This window comes from Mercenaria mercenaria, chromosome 8 (genome assembly GCF_021730395.1).
Source record: "Mercenaria mercenaria strain notata chromosome 8, MADL_Memer_1, whole genome shotgun sequence".
NCBI lineage: Eukaryota > Metazoa > Mollusca > Bivalvia > Venerida > Veneridae > Mercenaria > Mercenaria mercenaria.
Window position 1 is genome coordinate 4,370,275 of NC_069368.1, and position 22,338 is coordinate 4,392,612.

The window sequence follows — 22,338 nt, forward strand, 5'->3', positions numbered from 1 at the left end:
CGTAAAAATAATTGGAACTTTCCGTTCGATTTCGGCATTCTCCGCATGCAGTTTCGGCATTCTCCGTATGCTATTTCCTTATTCTCCGTATGCGATTTCGGCATTCTCCGTATGCAATTTCGGCGATTTCGGTATTCTCCGTATGCGATTTCGGCATTCTCCGTATGCAATTTCGGCATTCTCTGTATGCGATTTCGGCATTCTCCGGTATGAAACGAATATGAGCCGAAACGCCGAAAAAATCCGTTATAGCATGGAAAAGAGATGATGGACCCACTACCTTAGAAAAAATACACACTATATTAGCAAACATGCACATGTAAATATACGGTTTGAAATGACACGGCCTATTATTCTTTTACGGTTACTTATTAAAAATTATTTTCTAAAATGTATTTGTTACTGTAAGTATATTTAGATTGTACAGGCAGTAGGCATTGCATGATTAGCACTGAATGTTGTAAGTTTTTGTCGGTCTGAAACTTTACTCTAATCTGTTGTTCTGTGTTATGGTATTAGTCCATCAACAAACCTATCACTGTCTTGCAAGTTGTTCACTTACAAATCCTTTGTAAGATAGACCAAAATGTCGTTTTGCAGTTGAGATAAATTGGGGCACGACTATCATAGCGAATTACCTTAGAACAGGAAGTATATATAGCGACGAGGTACTGCATTTGAAATCGTTTGAAAGGCACGAAATCACATCAAAAAGACACTTCTTACTCTACCAATAATGAAATAGTAGATCTTTACATATTTGCAGTATTAAATTCAAAACGATTGTAGAACATCTACCATATTATTTACCAAAGTCCATTTTATGTTGACGGATAACATATTTCAAATTTGGCATTTCTTGTGAAATAAAACGGAGTAAATGGATGCATGTAACGCCATAACTGGCTGATAACCACATTGCATCATTAAATGAATAGATAGATAAATAAATTATTCCTCTTTACGAAGAGGGTGTGCGAAAACGATCTTGACCAACTGCTATAAAACTTTAGAAGGATGTTTTAAATTAACCTTCGGAGAATTTTTACCTACACACCAATGATAAAATTAATGAAATAGATATATTATCACACAATAATGCTATAGAAACATGGCTTATATATATATATGAATTTCAATAAAGGGTTTCATTCTTTATTCTATGCATATATGAAATAACCAATGCATGCCATGTGGTGTGTTTATTTGTTCATGTATTAGAAGTGATAATAAAATGCAACATGCCACGAGTAGGTTCCTATTTTGACGTTACATTGGCAACTTCAGATGTATGTGCATTCATATATAATAGTAACAGCTAGAGAGTTTTGTATATGACTTAATATATTACACCAAAGTTTGAAAAACGTTTTACATGAATTTATATGTTAAACTCGGAACAAATATTTTTATTTCACTTTTGGTTATTTTCATCGCATATGATTGGTAGCTAACAAGATATAATTTCTTTTGAATATTTCCATACCGATGAGTCCAACTTTAACTTGTGTTGTAATGTAAGGATAATACATTTTTTTGTGTATTAACCTCTGCAGATGCACGCCACAAATATATCCCCGGGGCTTCTGCTGACGTTAATACACAAAACAAACGTGTATTTTCGCTTTTCTTGCATAAAAAACATTACACGAGAACTAAATGTATTGTTTTCATATGTGATGACTTTACGATTCCGGTACATTTTTTAATTTCCATTTTGTTGTTCTTGGAAACGGTAAACATGTTTTAAATACCCATACCTTGGGCCTAGAAATCAACAACACTACCAAAACCATGTACTGAAGGTTTTTAAACGATTTTTTTCACCTCTCGTTTTTACAAACATGATATTTTTTCATATCATTTAAAAATTTGGTAGACAGGAACACAGTTTCAAGAATAATAACTTTATATTCGAGTTATTTTGCGTACGAACACATTTCGAGTACGGGTGGGTACGAACGTAGTGACAAGCTTTCATATTATTATCTAAATTCTTCGAGAAATTAGGTAAAAAACATACCGACTGATACTTACCAAAATCATTAATATGATTCCTTAAAACAAACAATCGCACAAGTTACACTCAATTTTATATACATTCGCGGTTATCGACAAAAACTGAGATGCCGACAAGTCAGTAGGTACATTGTTGGGGGCAGTGTATTTGGGGTTGGTGACTGATACATTAAAACGTACTATTAGATTTCATCTTTTATGCTACAAGAAAGGGTTATTATGGAACAAACAAGACGCAGATACCAGATGTCAATCTGCGCAGAAATACATATACGTCCCTGGCAAAGCATTTCAAATATAAAAATCATTTATTAACAGCGCGTGAATTGCCTTGGTTGCACACAATTTTTCTCCCGTTAATACATGGGCGGGATCCAGTGAAAAAATGTAGTTTTTATGCAAGAATAGCTTTACGTTTGTTCCTTCTATGTGGTCGTAAATGTTTCACAAACCTTGTTACCGATTGTTGTTTGTAATTTAGTTGGTTTATGAATCTACTCATCTCTCAGATTTCATGTTAATGAATTTACCCATCATATCTTGCAGTTCTTAGCTGTTGCCGGTAAGTTTATGCGAATCTTCAACCTGATCTGTCTTATGTTTTTGCTTGGGCATTGGAATGGCTGTCTTCAGTTCCTTGTTCCAACTCTACAAGACTTCCCCAAAGATTGCTGGGTATCAATAGAAGAACTTCAGGTAAAACTGCCAGTCTTGTCTTTGCATAAATATTTCAGTTATTATTATTATTACTTTAATTGTATTATTATTATTAGTAGTAGTAGTAGTAGTAGTAGTAGTGGTAGTGTACCACATATGTATAGTAAATTAATACTTTTATCATCATCATCATCATCATCTTAATCATTATTATTATTGTTACACCACATTTATGCAACACTATTTTCGCAAAATACAGCACATAACGTTCAAGTGTACTTTACGGCAAACATTGAAAACTACAGAAGTAAAAGTATAAAACCAGATGTATTAAAGAATTGCGATGTATTCCATAAAATACAAGATTATTAGGATAGTTTGCGAAGTCTTTGAAATGGAACTGAACTTGAACAGACCTTTAAAAGTAGTGAGCATCTCTTGATTATTATCGGAAGAGTGTTCCCTTGGAGCAGTAAATACCAAGTCCCGTATACTAAAGGCTGGTTACAAATATAACAGACACACGCTTTTTAAATAGTAACTTGGTGTTTCGTATGAATAGCATTAAACGATCAGCTGAGATAACTTAAGATATAAAAAGTATTGTCCGAAAGAACAATGGTTCTTTTTTATAGAAACAGTTCGGAGGGTAAATGTTGGAATTAAAAATTGTTTTATAGCTTTATCTTCGGTGGCAAAACATTGGAAATAGAACTTTATAATGTGTAGAAACAATGCTACCAACAATATGATTAATTGACTTCCTCCAATAAAAAACATTTTAATTGGAAATAAGGGTAACATTTAAAATGTCATCACTGGGTGAATAGATTGCTGTATTTACCTGTACATAAGTTGAGAAATTACTTAGTGAGGGCCGAAGACAGGTCTAGAACTGATGGTATTCATCCATCTCCAAAAGTCACATCGTTTCACTCAATACTACATATTAAACAGGATAGAAAACTCTGGTAGCCGACCTTCACCTGTTCTATAGTTCATATTGATAATCACTAGCAATGATTCGAAATGAAAACGTCTTTAATAGCATCAAGATAGACGACTGGTGCCGCCAACCTTAACTTGTTTTATAGTTCATATAAATAAAAAACAATATAAAATTGCCCTGAAAACTGCGCAGACGTGTATGAGTAATTTGATCAAAATTAAATGGATATGATGAAAACAGGATAGTTTTTAGCTCGACTATTCATAGAATAGTAGAGCTATTGGACTCGCCCATGCGTCGGCGTCCGCGTCCGCGTCCCGATTTGGTTAAGTTTTTGTATGTAAGCTGGTATCTCAGCAACCACTTGTGGGAATGGATTGAAACTTCACACACTTTTTCACTGTGATAAACTGACTTACATTGCACAGGTTACATAACTCTATTTTGCTTTTTTACAAAATTATGCCCCTTTTTTGACTTAGAATTTTTTGGTTAAGGTTTTGTATGTAAGCTGGTATCTCAGTAACCACTTGTGGGAATGGATTGAAACTTCACACACTTATTTTATAACTGACTTATACTGCACAGGTTTCATAACACTATTTTGCTTTTTTGCAAAATTATGCCCCTTTTTCGACTTATAATTTTTTCGTTAAGTTTTTGTATGTAAGCTGGTATCTCAGTACTCACTAATTGGAATGGATTGAAACTTCACACACTTGTTCACTGTTATAATCTGATATGCACAAAGCAGGTCCCATAATTATGCCCCTTTTTCGACTTAGAATTTTTTGGTTAAGTTTTTGTATGTAAGCTGGTATCTCAGTATCCACTAATGGGAAAGGATTGAAACTTCACACACTTGTTCACTGTCATGATATGACATGCAGTGCAAAGGGTCAATAACTCAAATTCGCATTTTACAAAATTATGCCCCCTTTTCAACTTAGGAGTTTTGGGTTAAGCTGGTATCTCAGTACCCACTAATGGGAATGGATTGAAACTTCACACACTTGTCCACTGTCATGAGCTGATAAGCACTATGCAGGTTCCATAACCCTATTTTGCTTTTTTACTAAATTATGCCCCTTTTTTGACTTTCGTATTCATTCAATCGACAAGGCTGTTGAATAGTCGAGCGTTCTGTCCTCCGACAGCTCTTGTTATATAAGTAATAAATTTTCCAGTGTTTCCTTTGTTTGGCCATATGTGTGTATTTCATAAATTCAACCATTTTTATACAACGAATTGTCAGTTTTGTAGAAAACAAAACCGTTGAACCTTTTAGTAATTGAATTCAGGTTTTCAAGTGTTTTTAACTAAAAGTCGGTATTACTGAACTTCCTGAAATATAGTTTAGATAAGCAGAAAATTAAATGAAATATCAATAATTCAGCTGCCAGTTTAGATATTATGTGGAACTTATTTGTTTTTATGTATTGATTATCCTTGACTTACGTAAATTGGCACAGTAAGTCTGTTTGTATTTTATAAAAAAAAACATTAAATTAAAATAGAAATGCCAATATTTGATAAACGGAGTGTTTGTTATGACAATAAACCACTCTTTTATTAGTTTGTATCAATATATTATTCAGTCTGACACGAATGTATGTTATTCCGTAGACATAATTAATGGAAATTATTACATGGTTCCTTATATAAATCGTCGCTATTTGACATGTTTATTCATTATACATCGTTACTGTACTAGTTAGTCTAAACTTTAACAAATAAAGCTGTGAAAATGAATTTCTGATGCCATATAACAGAACACTTATTGAAGGCATTCAGTAAGCACATACTGATGATATATCAAACCTAGCTCTTTAACCTTATACCAGTATAACACGAGGAGTTTTTTAGCTCACCTGTCACGAAGTGTGAACTATTGTGACCGCTTCCGTCGTGCGTCGTCCGTCAACAATTTATAAAAAAATCTTCTTTTAAAAACCACTGGGCAGAATTACACCAAACTTAAAAGGAATGATCATTGTGTGGCCCCCTTTCAAAATTATTCAAATAATTGAATTCCATGCAGAACTCTGGTTGCCATTGCAACCGAAAGGAAAAACTTTAAAAATCTTCTTGTCCAAAACCACAGGGCTACTGCCTTTATCATGAACAAAATCATATGCCTGTTAAAATGACTTTTTAACCTCATGCGTTTATTTCTAATTAGCTAACTCTGTTTCAGGAGGCCCACTGGGCTCATCAGTACACCTGGTCTCTATTTAAAGCACTGTCACATATGTTGTGTATTGGATACGGTCGTTTCCCGCCACAAAACATGACTGACACGTGGTTGACAATATTGAGCATGCTCAGTGGCGCCACCTGCTATGCACTGTTCCTTGGTCACACTACCACAATTATTCAGTCCTTTGATACTTCCAGACGACTATACAATGAAAAGGTAATTTTAGGTGATTTATCTGCAAAGGTATTAGCTGACGGGTGAAAACAAACATACTTCCTTTTCTTAGATTTTGTCACTATGCATGCAGTTCTGATTGGCCAGGTTTGCGCCTTACTACACATCATGCTACTCGAAGTCGTTTACTTCTGTATTGAAAAGACATACATTAATTTACAATACGGCATTATTTCTATAACTAGCCAGTCATACTGGCCAATGAGAATTCGTATATCTATATCAGATAATGTTTTCAACAGCGCAGTGATGCCATCTACAAAAGAATAAGACATATATACCAACACAACTTTTTCTTGCTTGTTTCTTATTATAGTTCAAACAAGTTGAGGAATATATGATATACAGAAAATTACCTCGATCTTTACGACAAAAGGTGGCAGAGTATTATGAACACAGATATCAGGGGAAAATGTTTGACGAGGAAAGAATCCTTGGGGAACTCAACGAATGTTTACGTCAGGTAATAACAGATATATCGCTGTGTGATAAAAGTATAGGACGCAGCTAAGCAAATTAACAAGACACTTGGTTTTTATCGTGTCACTTGATGATGAATAATGACATGTGCAACACACCTGTTGCCCTCTAGCACCGGCATAATTGGAACTCCTGAATGGGCTACATGATCCTAAATGAAAAGATATTGTAAAACAGAAATTTAACTGATATAAAGGTGTGTTTCAGACGTTTCGGACATGTACATATATAGCAGTATAAAGCAACAACAGTAAACCCCGGGGTGTCTGTTTAACTTTTCTACTTCAATAAATTTATCAATCTCAATTCAGATACATTATAGCATAAATAGGCTATAACTTGTTTCAACCAACCGTTATCCTGGTGTAACCTATTTCAGTAGATCTTTGTTGTTGTGAAAACCTGCAGCAATTCGAGTTATATTTCGTTTACATCAAAGCATAAAATGCACTCCGTATTCTACAAGCTTCTGAATTGCCATTTAAATACTGAAATAATGAAATATTTGCTTTCTAAGTATGCTCTAAACCATGAGGAAATTTTGAATAACAGCTTGCGTTTTGTTTTGTTTTTTATCATTTCAAAACATAAAAGATGGAGGCGTTTTAAAACCGGAAAATAATGTTTCATTTGAACTTACGGCAAAAGACTGTAAATTTAATTTCTGTTCCAATTTGCATATGTTGTCAATATAATTTAGATCTTTCCACTTTTCTCTAAATTTGGTTTAACAAGTTTCTTTGTACTGTGAAATTCTTAATTACACACATTGGCCTTTTTGCTGCCATTCCAAATTGCTTTTGCAGGATGCATTTGGCAGGATACAGAGATATGCGTGCACTGTTTTTGACTTGCATCCATACAATTTGCTTCCGCATTTCAGCCATTTCAAATTCATTAGTGCTAGCTTGAGTGATAAAAAAAAATGTTAAGGTGCTAGGCGCTTTAGACAAATGCTATCAATTTAAGTGAGTTTTTTTTTGTGCTGCACTAGACGTAGAATATACAAGTATATCGGACTATCTGTGAATATTGTCATCAGTCAAATACTGCAATTTTTAGCTCACCTGAGTTTTTCTGATCGCTCGATGTCCGGCGTCCTTCGTCTGTCTGTCGTCTGTCGTCTGTCTGTCTGTCAACATTTAGCTTGTGTATGCGATAGAGGCTGTATTTTAGGACGAGTTTGAAAATGGGTCATCTGGGGTCAAAAAGTAGGTCACTAGGTCAAATCAAAGAAAAACCTTGTATATGCGATAGAGGCTGTATTTATAATTAATCTCCAGGAATTTTGATCAGAATGATAACCTTGATGAAATCTAAGCCGAGTTTGAAAATGGGTCATCTGGAGTCAAAAGCTAGGTCACTAGGTCAAATCAAAGAAAAACCTTGTCTTGTGTATGCGATAGAGGCTGTATTTTTCAGTTAATCTTCCTGAATTTTAGTCAGAATGATTACCTTGATGAAGTCTAGGCCGAGTTCTAAAAAAGGTTATCTGGAGTCAAAAACTAGGTCACTAGGTCAAATCAAAGAAAAACCTTGTGTATGCGATAGAGGCTGTATTTTTCAATTAATCTTCATGAATTTTGGTCAGAATGATGGCTTTGATGAAATCTAGGTCAAGTTTGAATATGGGTTATCTGGGTTCAAAAAGTAGGTCACTAGGTCAAATCAAAGGAAAAGCTTGTATATACGATAGAGGCTGTATTTTTCAGTTGATCTTCCTGAAATTAAGTCAAAATGATAATCTTAATACAATCTAGGCCGAGCTTGAAAATGGGTCATCTGGGTCAAAAAGTATGTCACTAGGTCAAATCAAAGAATAAACCTTGCCTTGTGTATGCGATAGAGGCTGTATTTTTCAGTTGATCTTCATGAAATTTTGGTCAGAATGATTGCATTGATAAAATCTAGGTCAAGTTACTAGGTCACTAGGTCAAATCAAAGAAAATACTTATTCATACTCAAGATTTTTTGCTCCAATTTTAATGATAATTGGTCATAATATTTTTCCATGAAATCACTAGGTCAAACATGTTAACGCTGTTATGGTGTGTTATGGTGTGTTTCTCAAGTGAGAGACCTAGGGCCATCTTGGCCCTCTTGTTTTAATTATTCGCGATAACTTAATAAAAACCAAAACTAAGGTCATGTGAAATTCTTGCATTCGAAAGTACTAAGTAATTTTAAAAGGCCTCCTAAAGGTTGTCCATGAAATTCGTGTCTAGTTATTGTTTCATATCAATTGATAAAGCAGAGACAAATTATTTAAAAACAAACAAGGATAAATATTAAGCAGGGAATGTCACGTTACAAAAACGCAGTCTCCCACTTAACTTCCCACTCATAAATTAAAATGCAGATATGCACAATCCTCACAATTATGTTAGATAATATTTCTTATCACATGCAGAAAATGTCCTACCATTTATATTCGTTAATGATAATTGTCCTTAAGCGAGAAATGTAACTTTCGATTTCATTGAGAAAGGCTTAATGCATCACCTTTTATACAACACACTTTATTTGGCATTTGTTTGGCATGGCATCGCAGATCAGTATATAATACCCCAGCAAAAGAGAACGCAAGTATAATACGTACTGTAATATTAGATATGTTACAGTAACTGTTACCAAATTTCGCGAAACCGTAAACGCGAGTTTAAATTTTCGCGTGAGCTTTGGAAGTATTTGAAAACTGAGTTTTCATGAGGAACAATTTTCGCGAAATATTGAAAAGACGATATTTGCAATAAAATAAAGTAGATAGTGTTGAAAGGTTATGAAATGTACATCTTTGGTCTTATTTGAGTATTTGCAAAACTTATCTGTGATGTTTGTCAGATTTTACATTAATGCTTAACAGGTTGGTCTGTAGTGTTACAGTGTTCAAAAAAGTCTAGCAAAAATTGAAGGTTTCTGCAATGTTTCATATTTTTCAGTAACTATATACAAAAACGACGAATGCTGACGGTTTTGTTTTAGTTGTTTTTACTGAGATATGGCGTTTTATCGTGCAGAGAATGAAGGCAAATGATTTAAGGTCTCTAGAAACAAGATGCCATCATGTTATTGAACTTTCCTGTGCATCTGCTTGCGAATATGACATGTAATGATGTACTTTTACGTGTAAACAAGAAGTTTTCAATTTGAGGAAATGTATAACAAAAGCAGAGACCTTAAAAACGCTTGATATAAACTATGTTGACTTGCAGAGATTGTATGTTCTAAGCGGGTGCTAGGGGGCTTAAGTGTTTCTGCATTTTTCATTATCTCTCAAACATAGACTTATTTAAACCGGGTCTGTCATTATTTTGGGCGGTATCGTTCTACGTTTCCAAAGGAACTCCTAGATTTTCCATTTGCACACCAGGTATCTGATCACTTGTTATTTAATCGTCATTGCAAATAGGTAATTTATTTTATCATATTAGTTGTTTTCGATGTACATAGTGGGTAATAAAATCTCATTCTCGCTTAATTCAATAACATAATTCTGTTTTTCAAAATGAACGAAAGAACGACACAATGAAAACACAACAGCAAAATATCGTTTTCCCTTGCGGTAGGAGCAGGGCGAGACTGGCTGAAATCAGTCACCGTAGAACATTTGCTTTTTATGGTAGCTTTATGAGTCCCGTCTAGCAAGTTTTGTCGAAAACACCATAATATCCATTAGTGAAGATTGATTATGGCGTTAATCTTAATGACAGCTTTAACAGCCAGTACCAGCCAGGTAAATTTTGACCTGATGATTAACTCTGGTATAGTGTTTTGATTTAACTGTAAAGGCATTTCTGTGCTCGTAATCCTTAACTGAGCCGTGCCATGGGAAAACCAACATAGTGGGTGTGCGACCAGCATGGATCCAGACCAGCCTGCGCATCCGCGCAGTTTGGTCAGGCTCCATGCTGTACGCTTTTAAAGCCTATTGGAATTGGAGAAACTGTTAGCGAACAGCATGGATCCTGACCAGACTGCGCGGATGCGCAGGCTGGTCTGGATCCATGCTGGCCGCACACCCACTATGTTGGTTTTCCCATGGCACGGCTCATTACTGAGATTTGTTTACTAAGTCTTCTAAATGTCGACGTATAACCTTAAAAGTAAATCGACCGCGAGTTTAATAATTGCTGATGTTTTGAACAACTGGGTCCTTGGTATCTTCAACAGCCGATTTTACCGGTCCGAAATAGTAACAGTAAATTCACAGGGAGAAAATGCCTTTTCTTTTGCGAATATCGCCCAAAGGTCCTAATGCAATGTCGAAGAGCAAACAGTTATTAACCTTTAGATAAACAACGACAAAAAATACTTTTGTACTTGTAAAAAAGCATTGTTTTTACATTTTTCATGTTTGTAACCACTTCAGGACGTAATCAACCACAACTGCAGATCTCTAGTCGCTTCAGTGCCATTTTTTACAAACGCTGACCCTCAGTTTGTATCTGAAGTGGTGAGCAAATTACTATTTGAAGTCTTTCAAGCAGGAGATTACATTATCAGGTAAGACTCAAAATAAATTGCATCATCATTGACGTAACAGTTAAAGTAAAGAAAAACAAGGATAAATATCTAACAGGGAAAGCCTCGTTCCAAAAACGCAGCCTCCTCAAACGCTAACCCAGCACGCGGACGCGCAGACGACCAACACTCACACACACACACACACACGCACGCACGCACACACACACAAAGCAAACGCACCTGGTTAAAACGAACAAATAAAGGAACACAGTGGGGCACCGCCTTGGAACGGTCAGTGGCAAAACCAACACTGGGGAGCTTAAACCGGTTTATGGTGCACCTAACCTCATTCTTACCCGTACCATGTTCCCAAGTCACAGGACAATGCGAATAAAAGTTATCCCCGCCAGGTGAAACCTTAACATACGCAATGGCAACAGAAGGTATGTTACGTAAAACACAAAAATACTCTAAAGGCTTGTATATTTATGTGAAAAGCAATCCTTATGAACCTAAACGCATGTACTCAGTGCCTTTGCAGAAGGCAGAGCAACCAGGGAAACACCCTTAAGGATCCTTAACAGTTTGTATTTGAAGTGGTGAGTAGCGTTTGACACAGTTAAATGACGTCATCATAGACATAACATGTAAAAATAAGCTACGTCATAAGTTTAACTAACATTTCGGATACTACTGTTTCATTTCTAGATTTACATCTCTCTATTTACGACAATTTTATCTACATACCAAAATTTATGACAAGAGGGATGATTTTAATTTTCCCCAATTTTGATGGGGATTTACCCCAGGCAACACCTTATGGGATATATATTATAGATTTTATAACCTTATTTTGGTCGGTTAAAAATTCTGGATAAGTTTAGAATTAATTATTACATGGTATTTTCAGTACATGCGATTTTTCTACCTTGTTTACCACTTTACCACATAATTTAGTATATGAAAAACTAACTGCCCTAATTCAAAAGCCTTTTGCCAGGGCAAAAGCTACATTTCTCGCTTGCAATTTCAATAAAGCATTTTTTACTGGTTGCATTTTAAAAAAATCATAACATGTGGACCTGTGACCCTTTCCTATTTATTGAACAATATTTACGCCAGATTTATGGATGCAGTTTTCAGACAGGTACTTGGTATTCCCATGGGAATAAATTGTGCATCCCTTGTCGCAGATTTATTTTTATATTGTTATGAAAGATATATTGTGTTGGGCTTTCTCCAGATACACATGCAGACATTATTATATTAAATAATACATCACGCTATCTGGATGGTATTCTTATGGATAATCAGTATTTTGCTCAATTGTTGGATACTAGATTTATTCCCGGGAGCTCCAGTTAAATAAAAGTAACATTTCGGATACTTCTTCTTCATTTCTAGATTAACATCTCTCTATTTACGTTAATTTTATCTACATACCAAAATTTATGACAAGGGATGCTTTTAATTTTCCCCCATCTTGGTGGGGATGTATCCTAGGCAACATCTTATGGGATATGTATTTCTCAATTAATTCGGTTTGCCAGAGTAGTCATGTTGAGGATTTCACTGAACGTAATCAATATATTACAAATTAGCTTCTTCAGCAGGGCTACCGTCATTATAAATTACGTAAAATCTGTGCTAATGTTTGCTATCGTAATTCCGATTTGGCTTTAAAAATTAATAATGAAGACACTTCTGCGACAAGGTATATCAAAACTTGAATTTTATGGTGATGTGGTTTACAAACTTTGTAAGATTTTGGATCCCGGCAATTTTCCAACTGTATTTAGTAAATTTATTAAACGTTTTATTAAAAGAGGTTATGACCTAACTGTTTTGAGCCACATCACATGTTTGGTGTTCAGCTCTTTTACAGCCGGACGCTTTGCTTTCCTCTTTGATTGTTTCTGACGGAACAGGTGGGGGGACTCAATAATATCCGATCGGGACTGAGCTACTTTGATTTCTGCCTTCTGGTCTGTTTCGTCGGGCCCTTAAGGCTGTTTCCTTTGTTGCTATGTCTTCTGCAAAGGCACTGTAGGTGAGTACATGAGTTTTAGGTTCATAAGGATTGCTTTTTATATAAATATACAATAGCATTTTTGTGTTTTACATAGCATGCCTTCTGCTGCCGTTGCGGATGTTAGGATTTCACCCGACGGGGATAACATTTATTTACACGATCCTGTGCCTTGGAACATGGTAGGGGTAAGAGTGGTTAAGTGCCCCATAAACCGGTTTAAGCTCCCCAGTGGTGGTTGTGCCACTGGCCATTCCAAGGGCTGTGTCCTACTGTGTTCCTTTATTTGTTTTGTTCTTGTGTGTTTGCTTTATGTGAGAGTGTGTGTTGGTCGTGTGCGCGTCCGCGTGCTGGGTTATCGTTTGGGGAGGCCCCGGTTGTGGAACGTGTCTTTCCCTGATGGATATTTATCCTTGTTTTTTCTAGACGAGTGTTTAAGATATATGCAACACAAACTTTTCAGGACTTTATATATTTTTTCACTATATCAGGGACCATAATTCTAGTCTGGCTGATTGAAATCCCAGAACACCATGTGCAAAACTTCACATGTTGGATGACAAGTAGCATAACTCTGGTCGTCTGGCTAAGTGATGTTTCAGTTAGAAAACTAGGTACAACTTAACAGGCTATATAACATTCATCTAATGTTTCATGACTCTAGGTCAAATATGTATGCACATTTCTTCTAAATCAAGGGCCATCAATCTGGTCTTGCAGAGTGAAATCCAAACCGTAACCCCAGATACACAATTTCACATGTTTAATAATATTTCTATGACGATTCAAATTCCTAGGTCAAATACTTTTTCAGATACACGGGGCACAATCTTCTAGAACCTTTTTATGCATGTTTTTTTGACTATACAAAGGGCTTTAACTCTGATCTGAAATTCCTTTTAAAACACCATGTGCTCAACTGCACATGCTGATTGACAATCCTGTAAGGTTTAATGACTCTTGGTCAAATATTTTTTGAGATATGTACAACAACAATTCGGACAAGGGCAAATCAAAGTGCGCCCACACTAATTTTTTGTAAGGACTGGTAGGGGGCACAAAACACATTTAATTTATTTTTTATAAAAGACGTCATGATTGATTTAAGAAGAAAAATGAATTTGAAACAGAATAAAGTAAATGGCAGTTTAAGACTCTTAACAATGGAATATCCTGTTACAGCGAAGTCATTTACGTCACGTGGGATGTCTGTTGAAAAATAATGAGATCTTCTTTTGTGAGATAGCAACATGAAACTTCAAATTCACACGATTTATTATGTATCATTTACGTGTCTACATTATGTTGCACATTTTGAAATTAGCCCTAAAATGATATATTAAAAATTCTTCCTTACCTTAGAGTGGTTTTAAAACTTTCAATGTTATATTAACAGTGGCAGTGACGTCATTCACACATGGCAATTCTGCTTGCTACATTTCAAACTGTTTGCATGATTATTTTATTACTTTTTCAATCGTTATTACAAGCGATAGTAACGATGTAATAGTTTAATATCTACTGAACTGACACTGAAATGTACGAACGAAAGTATTTACATATGCCAGTGATCACCTGTCTTAAACATACCAGCAATGCACGGAGGGGCACCTGGGGTCTTCCTCCACCATCAAAGCTGGAAAGTCGCCATATGACCTATAATTGTGTTGGTGAGACGTTAAACCCAACAAAATAAATAAATAAACATACCAGCATGTTTGCAATTAAGGTAGTTCTGCACGTTCGGATCAAATTTCTTTTTCTGCAATGTAGAATTTTATTAAACCCGAATTCATAATATTGTGAAATAAAATGTACAGGTCCGTTGTGCCTGCTTATGAAATATTTTCCCGCGATTAAAGAGCTGCACATTTCAAGCTGATTTTAAGGCACTATTTGGAATTATTTCACGTGTCAACTTTTTCAGTATCATATCCTATCTTCAGGATGATAGCAAAGCTGTCGTTTTAATAAACTTACTCACGGCCTGTCATGAATTCGTTTCCATATTCCGGATCCTGGCTTTATTCTATGTTTTATAAATGAATGACGTTACGTCATCACTTCCGGTGTTTCAGAAGAGCAGAACTACCTTAAGGAATTAAAAATTTGGCTATCATTCAAAATCTTTATTTCGTCTAGGAAGTACAAACCTAAATGAGGTCTTAGATTTACTCAGCACTTTGACATATATTGCGTGACGTCTAAGAAAACGCTCACTAATTTTCAAATTGGCCAATCAAGTACAGACGGAAAATGCCTGACTTTGATATATGTATTAAGTACAATTAAAGAAGAAAACTTTAACATGCCAATATGTTTACTTCTTTCTTTCTGAAAAAAAGAATGTAACAAAATGTAGCTTAAAAATTATGTGTTATGGCTATCCTATGTTCCTAATGATCTTGAAATTGCATTCAGTATTTCATTCCTTTTGAAAACATTTGACAATGTATATATAAATATCCGGTTTATTCAGAGTCAAATGAAGTACTCTGCTTATATTCTTTGACAGAAATTCTCTCTGGATCAGACAGTCAGCAGTGTGAAATAGCAGAACATCAAGTTTGGATGGAAGGAACTTTTTAAGCCCGTGCTATTTTATCTTGTTATACATAAACTATCACGTTATTTATTTGAAGGTAGTGGACCTGAAATGTCAATCGTCAAATTACGTAATTTCCGTGAGCGACTTCGGCATTCTTCGGCCTTTTTCGAAATGCAATGTCCACGTTGAGCTACATTTACGTCCGAAGATTGCCGAATTGTCTAACGAGAATACGTAATCATACGGACAATACCGATTGTCATTACAGGTCCGCTACCTTAATAACTAAATTATCATCTTTTTATCTTGTTACTCGCACTTTTGATACAGATATTTTTATTTTTTTATTTTTAAGATGCTTAATGTTTCTGATGCCTTTCAAAATATTTGAAGAATTTACTTTTATTGCCTTTTCACTACCTATTGTTACGGTTACACATGGAAACACTTCAGCTTAACTGAACGAAAACATAAATGCCAACAGAATTATTCTATATGTCAGCTGAACAGACATAACATACTTTATAAATATGGACTATTTTTAGAATTAGAATGGATAACATTTAACCCTTAGCCTGCAGGCAGCAAGTGGTCATCCGTGCAGACTGATTACCCTTTGAAGCATAAGTGGTACTGCCCAAACTGAATGAAAGACTAGTCCATTTAAGAAATTTAGCAAGCTATGGTTAAAGGCTGAAGTACTAACAGCTTCAAAATCTATGGAGGGACTGGCTCCTTTTGTATATTTCAGATGTCTTAGTTTCTTTAGATGCACCCTATCCTTTAGATTAGCTTCTAAACAACATAATACTCGTAACGACAAATACAAAACACGTCCATGAATGTGTTTTTCTATGCAAATTAGGACTGCGATGTCCTTGCGTATTAAACGATCTGCATTTTAATATGCTTCTTAAAGAAGTATTAAAAGTATTAAAATATGTATAGTTGGTTTATAGTTTGAATGATTTTATTGAATACATGTGTAATTTTGTAGTTTAATCAATGGTATTATTTCTTGTATACTGTACATGTGCAATGCATAATGTTGTTTTAAACTAAATGCCACATTGTAAATAAGCTGATATGTCAAAATTCAATCTCCATAAAATGAAGTGTTCATTATTATTGTCCAGCTCGCTTGCGGTGAGTTCGATATAGTCTTCACTTTTGGCGGGTCGGTGTATGTGCGTGCGTGCGTGCGTGCCTCCGTTCGATATTGTCCGGACCATAACTTTGACATGATTGAACCAATCTTGTTTATGTTTGGCAATAATGTTTATCTCAGTGAGAAGGCGTATCATGCGTAAACCCCATCTTTCTATCTCAAAGGTCAAGGTCACAGTTATAGGTCAAAGGTCAAATTGAAGTTTGTCCGGACCATAGGTATAACTTTGACATGCATGGACTAAATTTGTTTATATTAAGCGTAAATGTTTACCTCAATGAGAAGGAGTGTTATGCGCAAACCCCGTGTTCCTATCTCAAAGGTCAAGGTCACAGTTGGAGGTCAAAGGTCAAATTGAAACTTGTCCGGAGCATTTTTCTTCATGCATGGTGGGATTTTGATGTACCTTGGCATGAATGTTCACCTTTATGGCACATATTTTCAACACCATGAGGCAATCTTGCTTTTAGAATTATTTCCCTTTGTTTTTACTATATTAGCTTATATTGTAACTTTTTTATTACTGGCCGTCTGGAAAAATTAAACCATTGTGGAGACCAATTTTTATTGACAATTCTGTTACACCGCTTAAAATAATTTTCATTGAATTTTTAATATCTACAAAATCTCGTAAGGCAACATAGCTACTAAAAATAAAAGTGTTTCTGAAGATCCTATTTTAATACTACACAAAAGTCTAGCTGCATGCATTGCAATATTGGGCAATATACATTCTAAATAATCGAGTTTCATAGTGCGTTTTATGCTTAAACCATATCAGATGTAAACCATCCTCAGAGACGTTCCTGCAAAACTGATTACATCAAAATATGATAAATTGAACATCGCTTGGAGATTGTCAATTCGAGAATCCCTTGCTGAACTGTTTCTTTAAGGTTGTCACTCCTATATTCCCACGCAAAGGCTGACCTTCTACCAATGATTAATGAGCTTGAACAAGACGTAGGCATCAAAATTAAATATAAAATGTGGAATGTTCTCATGCGACTGTTATTCTTGGAAACATATATAACAGCGCTGGCACTTCATAAACGAGCAACTTTGTATACGCTGTAGAAAACAGATTCATAATGTTTATGCCTGCTGTATTTTGTTTCTTTTCTCAGGCACAATTAATCACAGGGAGGGCATACTAAGTGTGTCACCGAATTCATGCTTAGATTTTGGCTACAAGTAGATCGAATCCTGTTTATACATGCCAGGCATGGGATAGTAGAAAAGTGATTTGTATTCACAGGTCAAAATACAATGTAAATGAAAACTAAATACCGTTATAGACAGGTTGTCTCTGTATACAGATACACTGTAAAACAGGTTTGACAGTTAATCAAAGGGACCTGTCTAGATCTATGTCATGTTTTTCAAAAGTCAGACAGAACATTTATTTGCAAGTAATAGTAGTTAAACAGTTTTGAAAAAAAATGTTTCAGTTAATCATATGCTTAAGTATATACTTTGCCGTTCTATAGTCAAAACTATTTGCTCGAATGGCTAAGAATGTTTCTCATTGCAGAGTTGGTGCAGCCGTTCTGCGCATGCGCGGAATTATTATCAAATGGAACGCACGGCAAAAATACTCATCATTTTGCATGTCCGCACGCATTTAGTGTATAATGTGCATACTATACTGACTAAAGATAAGGGTTAGGATCACAATGGTTATAAAATATATACATTTAAGGTATTTTTGTTCAAATTTAGTTAATCCGGTATATACCGGAGTCTGCAATATATCACGGACGCACCAACCCTGTATTTAGTCACAGCCAATGGCTAATAGTTTTGACTAACAACAAGCAAGCCATTAAATAAGTGTTCAGAAAAAACCCCATTTTTTTCTCAATTTTGACTTTGGTCAAGCAAAACCTATGCTGAAATATAGACTGGTCAATAGCATTGTCATTTCATGGAGGTTACAACCCTTTATACTGACCTTGTATTTCAGAGTCAGAAAAGTCAATGAACCAGATTGCTATATTGTGAAGAGATTTGACAATGTCTCTTTATTTCAGGAAGGGAACAATGGGCAGCAAGATGTATTTCATATAAGAAAGGTCTTGTTGATGTTATAACTCTCTTTATTTCAGGGAGGGAACAATGGACGGCAAGATGTATTTCATATAAGAAAGGTCTTGTTGATGTTATAGCTCTCTTTATTTCAGGGAGGGAACAATGGGCAGCAAGATGTATTTCATTGAGGAAGGTATTGTTGATGTTATAACTCTCTTTATTTCAGGGAGGGAACAATGGACGGCAAGATGTATTTCATATAAGAAAGGTCTTGTTGATGTTATAGCTCTCTTTATTTCAGGGAGGGAACAATGGGCAGCAAGATGTATTTCATTCAGGAATGTATTGTTGATGTTATAGCTCTCTTTATTTCAGGGAGGGAACAATGGGCAGCAAGATGTATTTCATTCAGGAATGTATTGTTGATGTTATAGCTCTCTTTATTTCAGGGAGGGAACAATGGGCAGCAAGATGTATTTCATTCAGGAAGGTATTGTTGATGTTATAACAACCGAAGGAGAAGTGGCTACGTCACTCTCAGACGGGTCTTATTTTGGAGGTATTGTTCTGTCTATTTTGTTTGTTTATTTCGTTAGACATTAATGTTTCGAAAAATATGAATATGTCATATGATATGAAATTGTCTTGGCCAGGTGGGAATATTATGCCTTATTTGTTTCCGAATTACTTAATTTGTTTGCTGATTGTGATAAGAGTGGCGGCCAGTTTTGAAGGCGCGCTTGATTTCTTGTCCGGTGCAGGTTCAGTGTGCACCAGACAGAAAGAACACTAATCCAGTTCAATTGTTCAGCATTCAGAACATGTTCTCGTTGCACCTCTTTCCAATAAGTAACATCAGGAACACAAAGATGGCCGACAGTGGTAAACACGTGGAAACAGAAAAATGTTATTTAAAGATATATAACTCGAGTGTTCATTTTATGTTACAATAAAAAAACTATTTAGACATGGTTATATCGTTATTAGCCAGCTGAGATGATTTTGGACATTTTACTTTTACAATTGATTCATTTTAAAGAGAACATTGTTCCAAATTAATTTGATTCACGGAAGTGGAACGTTATTCCAGAGTTTTTCTTTGAATGCCAAATCAAACGCGCCTTTTTTAACTGGACACCAGTACTCCAACCTGAGATGGGTTTTTAATGTTCTGCATTGTGAATAATTCCATATCATGTGTATTTAATAGATATTTAATAAATGGCATCGTCAGCAATTTCATTTTTTTACATTTTTATATCAACTAATGTGTAAATTATTTGTATACTATTGCAGTTACTGTAGATCATGTGACATTTTCCAAAAGTTTCTCTAGTAATATTTATCAGGATGGAGAGAGAGTGGACAATTTGATTGTTTTTAGGTTGAAAATGGTAGCAGACATTAATAGCTGTATTTTATATATATAGACATAATTCTGTGTCGAAGTGACGAATTTCATTTATTTGAACAGGACAAAGAAAATACTTATCGGCAATTTCTTACAAGTATTTAGCAAATAATGTACTGTTTGATACATCTAATCCGCAACTCAGTTTCCCGTGAATTTTGTAAGACCCAGATATAAAGTATACGTCATTCTGAAGATCTCAGCAGGTGGTACAGGATCATTTTGAATGTTTGAAATATCTTTAATAATATCATTTTGGCTAAAAATGTATAAAAGTGTAAAAATTAGACAAAATTACAATTCTGAAAAAAGTGAGGGATATTTTACAAAATTTTAACACAAAAATGTTCATTTTGTGCTAGCTATTACATCCCGAAAATTCTATAACAGCCCATTCGCAAATAACGTCTACCTTAAAACAATTTTGATGTCAAAAGAGGCAAAAATCTACAATGGAAATACAATATTAAAGTAGGTTTTTGAATTCAAAACTACTCAAATTTCAAATTTCGGAGCTCTTTTAGAATGCTGTATATATCAACAGTATTGTTCTGTATTTAAAAAGTAAGAAACAGTTTCACTTTTCATAGCCGAGTCAAAAAAAACTTTCATGTATTAGAAATGCAACAATTGCCAACGATCTGTAAAAATGTTGCTTAAATCATATGTTTAAATTATGCAACTAAGCTCGATACGTAGTCTTTTCCACTGTTCATGTCTGCTTTCAGCACCTAGCATATTACTAGTAATCAAACTGGCTTTTTACGCCGATCAGCTGTCTAGTTATTGGATACTTGACCGCCTTGGCGTACGAACTAATGCAAAATAATGATAAATGTAAATAGATGCTATTCAAAGTAATACACGCTGTCATTGTTTTATTTTCATTTACAGAAATATGTCTTCTTACGAATGCAAAACGGGTCGCCAGTGTGAGGGCAGAAACATATGTTAATTTGTACTCACTCTCTGTGGAACATTTCAAGGACGTCCTTGACCGCTATCCCGTAATGAGGCGGACAATGGAAAGTGTTGCAGCGGAAAGACTAACAAAGATCGGAAAGAACCCAAGTATAGTAAGTAGTCGTGCAGACTTAGATGAGGACCAACGCCTGTTAAATGAAATAGTAATGGAGTCCACACCGGTAGTTACAAGCGCTAGCGAAGACGAGGATAAAGACTCTGATGATAGCTCTGGAAGTTCAAAAAGTAATAAAAACAAGAAAAAGTTTAAACTGGATTTCAGTGCAAAGTTACACAGAATTACAGAAGAAAGAAAGTCTCGGTCCAGGGAGAATTTGAAGGAGTGTCATTCAGACAGTCGGTTTAGGAATATCCTTCGGAAAGCCCCTTCAGGACCAAATCTTTTTGGGTTACTGGCCCCTCCTATGTTTAGTGAAAGAAAACGTTCTGGAAGCGTTGGTGCAAATTTAGGTATGATTATGGAAAGCTTTACTGAAGACTCCTCACATAAAAAGCGAGATGACAGTAGTATCGGGAATAAATTCTTTAGAGTGTTTGATAAAGAAGCGAAGAAACGAAAATCCGACTCTAAAACATCAGTCTGTGATGAATCTCCAACTTCGGATGGACTACATATGCAATTTTTAACTGTTCCTCAAGATAAAACAACTACTAAAACTAAGGAATTTCCAAGTTCTCCCAAATGTGATACTAAAAAAGAACACACACCTCATAAAAGTGTTATCAGATCAGATTCAGGTCACTCCAGCAAGTCAGACAGACCTATGCAAGTAAACTTTACACTTTCCACAACTGAAGACGAATTGACTCCACTGACAGGGACGGAACAACCTGAATCAAGTACCAAAAAGAAAAAAATACGTCATGTAGACTTCGAAGAGGCAAAGCTTATTCCATTTAACAATGCCAAAAGTTCGAGCGAAGACGAAGATAAGAGATGTGAATCTCCATTGTAGATGCCAAAATTTCAAAGGTCAGTATTGGTACAACAAATGGTCATTATACGCTTCAGTATCTTAGACAAATCTTGTTGAACACTTTTTAATATTATATTATTTTTATAAGTTCTAATTTCAATGTAAAATAATAATTACAAATTCAGATAATACCTTGTTTCTTTTAAATATTTAAACATTTATTGTTCCGAGTTCGACTGACCAAACA

General features: G+C 35.2%; 1 protein-coding gene across 2 annotated transcripts in view; it reads left to right on the top strand.

Moving 5' to 3' along the window:
- LOC123523161 (potassium/sodium hyperpolarization-activated cyclic nucleotide-gated channel 3-like) overlaps positions 1-22,338 on the top strand; it is a 204,838-nt gene that overhangs the window by 176,863 nt on the left and 5,637 nt on the right. For both annotated transcript variants that reach the window (XM_045300835.2, XM_045300836.2), the window contains exons 7-12: positions 2,566-2,715; positions 5,823-6,041; positions 6,376-6,522; positions 10,909-11,042; positions 19,229-19,338; positions 21,085-22,147. In XM_045300835.2, the coding sequence (XP_045156770.2) occupies positions 2,566-2,715; positions 5,823-6,041; positions 6,376-6,522; positions 10,909-11,042; positions 19,229-19,338; positions 21,085-22,130 (1,806 nt within the window). In that variant the 3' untranslated portion in view covers positions 22,131-22,147. The remainder of the gene's footprint in view (positions 1-2,565; positions 2,716-5,822; positions 6,042-6,375; positions 6,523-10,908; positions 11,043-19,228; positions 19,339-21,084; positions 22,148-22,338) is intronic.